Genomic DNA, 6,275 nt, shown 5'->3' on the forward strand with positions numbered 1-6,275 from the left:
AGAGGCCACATCAGGCCTGCAAATCACATTATGCTGGCTTGCAAAGGGATGTGAAACTACTATTGGAATCCAGACAGAGATAGGATATCCAACAAGTGGAATTTTTATTCACCCGCAACCTGCATTCAGAATGGCTGCCAGGGTAGAGAAGACTGAATATTGAGACTCCCTCAATCATCTATAATACTAACAAATTGGATTTGTTAAAAAAAAGATATGCTATTTATCTTTGTGTAGCATAAAATTAATCAATCAATGTACATGCAAAAACACAGATATTAAAAACAATTCTGAAGATCACACTGCAGTAGAGCATGCTGGGAAATATGATAAATGCTTCTATGTAGAAACCTTCTTGCCTTCCAAACAATCCTTCTTGCCTGCCAAAAGAATCATCAAATAACCCTTTCTTCCAAACACGGTTCTTAGGATGTAAAATGTTCTAGGTAGAACCCTTTGCCTTACAAAGAGCCATTGTCTTCCAAAATGGGTTCTTCAGATCAAAATGGTTATTGGTAGAAGCCTATCCCTGCGCAAATAACCCTTTTGTAACTCTTTTTTCTAGGAGTGTAAATAACTTATCAAAATATGTTAAATACCATAACCCCACCTTGGCTACTGGGCATTAAGAAGCTTGATTGTACAAAGGGTACTGCTTGAGTTACAACACAATAGCCTACAGTAGATAAATGGGTGATTTTGCAATTATGGGCATATGTAACATGTTTTTTTTAAATGCATTAACAGAAATCATTTTCTCATTTTGTCAGGAACCATAAACTGGTAATGCCTGTGACCATTTTATTTGCCAATACATGGACTTCACTCCATTTTTCTCTGTTTCCCTCTACACATGTCATTACCGTTGCATTATAAAACATTCGGTTTTAGTTTAAAACTGATTGAAAAACATAATGGCTTTTTGGATTATTTGATTCATCTGACTATAGGTTTTTGGTACCACCACATTTATAAATAATGATTTGAATACCTTAATCCATAGATATGGGCCTTTGCTGGCTGTGCTTGTATGCCTGCACGGAGGCTAGCATCAACAATGTCATTTCTTGTTCAAATTATGATATCATTTTTATATTAGTTATATTGGGAACATATTTCTACTTGATGTAGACAGATGTGTGATAGTTCATGTTTACATGTATTTTTTCTTAGGAAATATGTGTACATTAAGTTGGTAATGACTGTGTGGCAGTAATACATTGCTTTAGTTGTGTACAGTAAGTGAGTGGAAATCGATATCTAAAATATCATTGATTGCTACAAAGACAGTCAAATATAATTTACTAAGCACTATTGAGCATTTTATACTAAAGGTATACAAATAGTCGCTACCTTGTAATGGTAATAATCTGTTAATTGTCATTACCGACACATTTTGTGGCGTTGGTGACAGTGTTGGTAATGACAATTTGCAACATTTATGGATTTACCTGCCAGACCATGAGGTTTACTTGGTTAATATGATCAGCTATAAATTCCAACCACAACAAAATGAAGTGTTTTTTTGCCAAATAGAGGATAATCTAGATGAGTTAGAGCCTTTGCTGTAAAGACTATTCTCAGATCTTGACATATTCGAAGTTGCTTTTCTTGAAGATGGAGACATGATATAATACACTCTCCATGGCATATCCTTGTTCTCCACGGTCAGTTCCCAGTTCATGTGTGACTTATGATAAAAGCACTATAATGTATCGTTTTGTTCAAAGTAATGGTAATGACATAAAATTGTGGGACAACTGTATTTTGTAGAACAATATATATATATTTAGGACTTAGGACACACAACAAATCTATATAGCTTTCATTTATTTGACTCCTTTTTCTAACCAGGTGCATTAAATATTTACAAATCATTTTCATGTTGAAATACATAGCAGAAGATCTAAAGTCAGGGTGTGGGACAATTGCCTTCTCAATGCCGAAACAGTGGAATACAGGAATAAAATACTTTTGAAAATGACTCAAAAAGCATATTTGAAAAATTAACAAAACGTTTAAGCTTATTTTAGTGTCAACTTTTATGTGTAAAAGAAAACACGTTTTTTTCTTAACATAGTTGCAAAATCGCCCTAATAAGGAGTATTGCCGACAAAATAAATGTCTCGGTGGTTTTACTAACTCTTATTGCTCAAAGCATATTTGTTACAAATTCCCATAGCTGTTCAATGACTTGAAGAAAATACATTATCATTGTAGCTAGCCCATTAAAAATAAAATACATTCGAGGAATGATGGGCTGATATGATAGCAGATTTATCCATGTAATGAAATAAATAATTGCAAATACTTTTGCAAATCAGATATTTGATCACACAACCCCACAGTAAACAGTGAAACACATTTGATAGGCTATCATTGATATATCATTGTTTATAAAGGTTTTCGTTCTTTTGGAATTACTGCTTGAACAATAAAGCAGAGTCGCTATTCACCAACACCGCTATTCCAACAGTTATCAGCATGGTGGTTACACCCTGCATCTGATCACTATACCTGCCAGCTACGGAGGAGCCCCCGGCCAGGCACTCACCTAACTTTTGCGGTCACAGAAGATATTGCATCGTTCCTTAAAGTCTTCCTTTTGGACACTGCAGTTCCCATGCTGAAGTGGAAACGACACGAGCAAAAAGCCAGATCATTACACTGATGGGCGATCAGATATGAAGGAAATAAAAGCTCGTTGAAAACACGGAGGTAAAGCGGAACCACTCTTAAATGGGAAAACTCCCCCTTTACCCTGAGTTGTAAAAAAAAATGAACCAGTTTTGTAATTTCATAGCCTACTCAATTACGTTCAATCTAAAAAATCTCTTGGTAACTATGGAAAGCTTGTAGTGTGTGACTGTGAGCGCAGGAACAGCGCTAGTGATTCAGAGAGCAGAAAACGTGCCCGGTTCGTAGCGCGCGCTTGCTTGCGTGCCCCTGGTGTTGTACTCCTTTATTATACACCCACTAGTGGTGAAAAGGTTTCCACTAGTTAATACAACGAAAAAGTCTAAATTGGCTATATTGTAAAAATTCCCCCCAAAATGTTTAGCTTCTTCCTCTTAATTTAAGATTTGTGTTAAGGGTAATGTTAGCAGTGTGGTTAGGGTTAACGTTAGGTTTAAAATCAGATTTTAAGAAGAGAAATTGTAGAAATGGGCGGGGTTTATTACTTTGTGGTTGTGGTAACTAGTGACGACCACGCTTCAGTTGAATCAGTTAGTTCCTTAACATAGAGTATTTTGAGGACTGCCTTGTAAGAAGCAATATTTGTTGCACCCGTGAGGGAGAATGCCATACCAATTGAACTCCTGTGGTGTTATAGTGCCCCATCAATTTAACATGTATAGGGGACAGATTGGATTGGCAGCAAGTCTTGAACCTTAAATGGTTGAGCATTTTTCCATGTCCTTTTGGTCTGTTTTGCCCTGTAGTCGCTGCTAGTTTGGTTGCCTTTGTTAGGCCATTAGAATTGCAAGTGATATAAAACAACATGTTCATTAATATGCTGTAATGTGTAAACATTTACTGAGAAGCCAAACTGCTTGCACCAATCCATTGTAATTACAGCATACTACTCTGAAATACAAACCCTGCAATGAATTTCATTCATCTATTCATTCCGGTTACAGTAGTATTTACTTTTTTTATAGTATAATTACAGTCAATTTTCTGGTATTGTACTGTGTGTCATTACACAGTACTTGCTTTGATACCATATTTGCATTACAGTAGGTGTAATGTAATATGAAATACAGATTTTTACTTGCCTCTGAGCTGCCTGTAAGCTACTGTCAAATTCACGATAACCTCTTTACAGTGCACCATTAAACTGTGGGTAGGCTAATAGCAAAATTATTATTTGTAAAGATGAAGTAAGTCAGCCCTTGTCTCAAAGTAAAGACTGAATCACCCATCTTGGTTACCTTGTCATCGTCATCAACACAGTATATACAGAGGTGACATCATTGACCAAGCATACCATCCATCTGACCAAATTCTGCATTTCGCTACACTCGCATTAACATCTGCTAACCATGTGTATGTGACAAATAAAAATGGATTTGATTTTGACAGATGTGGTTTAGTGCTGTGGACAACACCCCAAGCGCCAACAGCTATTTCAGCACCATTGACAACTCCTACTCCTCTCGCCACAACAACAGCTTTTTCAGCACCACGGACAGTGTCTATGACAGAAATGCAGACTGTGACAACTGCATTGCAATCCATTTACAATATTTCACCCCAAACAATACAAAGTAGAGATTCTCAAGCATAATAATCCAGAACTTTGTCTGCATTGTCTGCATCCGAAATGGCATCTTTAGGGGTCTTGGTCTAAAGTAGTCCACTATAAATGGGCCCTGGTCAGTGTAGGGAATATAGGGTATAGGGTGCATTTGGCACGTACCCCAGAACCTTTGTTAGGAAGGATGTTCAGATTATTCGACAGCATTAGCAGCAGGAGTACAGCTGACGGACTCAGACAGGACCTGAATGACTGCTATAGGGAATCTTTCACACCAGATAACATTATTGCCTCTTTTGACACTTTCTATCCCAAATGGCACCATATTCCCTATATAGTGCACTACTTTTGAACTAGGGCACTATATAGGGAATAGGGTGCCATTTGGGGCACAGCCCTTATTCTAACACAGCTGATGCACAAGGACGTCATCGTAGGTAGGCCATAGAGGTGGTGGGTGAAAAGAGTTGGAGAGAAAGAGATAGGAGGACCTGGATGAAGGGTTATAATTGGTTTGCTATGGACAAATATGAAGACATTTTTGGAGAAAAAGATAAGAGTGTTCTTCAATGTGCCTTCGGTGTATTCTATGAGACAATGGCATTGGTACATTGCTTTACACATACACATACAGTATACAGCATTGGAAGCATGGAGCAGACTATTCTCCACCACCATCTGAGCAACATAAAAAACATATATGTGTGTGATTCCCAAATGGCACCCTGTTCCCTATATGGTGTACTGCTTCTGACCAGGGCCCATAGTAGTGCACTAGGGGATAGGGTGACATTTGGGAGGCAGTCTTTATCTTTGGATCTACAGGACTGACTGGCTGCTACTGAGTAAATCAGAGACTTCCCACCTGCTTCATTATCTCAGACAGAGACCAATGGATGTGGGGATGGGTAGAGAAGCAGGGGACGTGTGGTTCAGGTACACACTCTGAAGGAAGTTGACGCTGAAACGTCTGTGTGATTTTTTTTCTCACATGCCTGCTGAAGTTTTTCCAATGTTTTTTGACAGTTCCATGTGGAGATGCTAGAGCACTAGTTGGTTCTCATCAGACTTGCAGCCAAAATATGAATAATTAAGACAATGGCCTGTGGGTGTGTCTGTGAGTGCAATGGGCAGATAATGGGAAAGTTTCAGACCCCAGAATTAGCCAGGGACAGAATTGGCTTTCGGGGAGAGGTTTACGTCTTTTTTTGTTTTGTTTTTAGGGCTTTATAAATGATCAAAATGGTTGCTAGACCATCAGAGAGAAGAGTACCCCTTTATTGCTTTAGTAAAAGGTGCCTTGGTTTATTTGCCCAGACCTACAGGCAGTGACATCACCAGACCCGGGCTTTCAGGGCTTTAGCCCCGAATGATTTTAGCTCAGCCTCGAGTCTTTTGCGCTGATGGGATGGTGTAAAACAAACTAGGCTACACTGCATTACACACTACAATGAAGACTCCAATCATGAACCCCGGCCTGCCCTGTGTACAGTGGTACTTTAGGAGGCGGAGTCAAAGTCGTTTTCCAGTTTGTTTGTATGCCTGTTTGCATGTGACTATTCCTCTTTTGTTTGTTGATATTTGTTAATAAAAATAATCATCATCATCATTTTAAAAAAAAAGTTGTTTTCCAAAATCATGTTTTATTCCTCCAATGAAATTATATTTCAGCGCACGCAGGCGACTGTTCCTTTTCTGAGGGAGAGAGCACAAAGTTGAGAAGGTGAACCGGAGGTAAACTTTGTTAGATTGCTACTACTATAGTTAATTTAGATGAAAAAACAATGTGTTTTGTTAGCCCATTTGTTAGCCGATTAACATGTTGATTCAAAAGCTGCACTGACATATATCGTTAAGCTAGCTAGCTAACTAGGGACTACCCAGAAAATGTTATGAACACTGAATCCATCTGCTGGAGCTCTGTTCACCACCTGAAAAGCATCACTAACTAATCAATTACTGTCTAATCAATTACTGTCCAAATATGAGAGTTGAATCAGGCTTAAGATTGAGT

The 6,275-nt window shown here is 38.3% G+C and overlaps 1 protein-coding gene across 1 annotated transcript in view; it reads right to left on the bottom strand.

Annotated features, from left to right (window-relative positions):
• Positions 1 to 2,904, bottom strand: part of LOC109872339 (NMDA receptor synaptonuclear signaling and neuronal migration factor) — a 40,784-nt gene extending 37,880 nt beyond the window's left edge. Inside the window, exon 1 of the mRNA XM_031805816.1 lies at positions 2,555 to 2,904. Coding sequence (XP_031661676.1) covers positions 2,555 to 2,625 — 71 coding nt within the window. The 5' untranslated portion in view covers positions 2,626 to 2,904. The remainder of the gene's footprint in view (positions 1 to 2,554) is intronic.
• Between the last annotated feature and the right edge of the window lie 3,371 nt (positions 2,905 to 6,275).

The sequence above is a fragment of the Oncorhynchus kisutch genome, linkage group LG3 (genome assembly GCF_002021735.2).
Source record: "Oncorhynchus kisutch isolate 150728-3 linkage group LG3, Okis_V2, whole genome shotgun sequence".
In the NCBI taxonomy this organism is placed as follows: domain Eukaryota; kingdom Metazoa; phylum Chordata; class Actinopteri; order Salmoniformes; family Salmonidae; genus Oncorhynchus; species Oncorhynchus kisutch.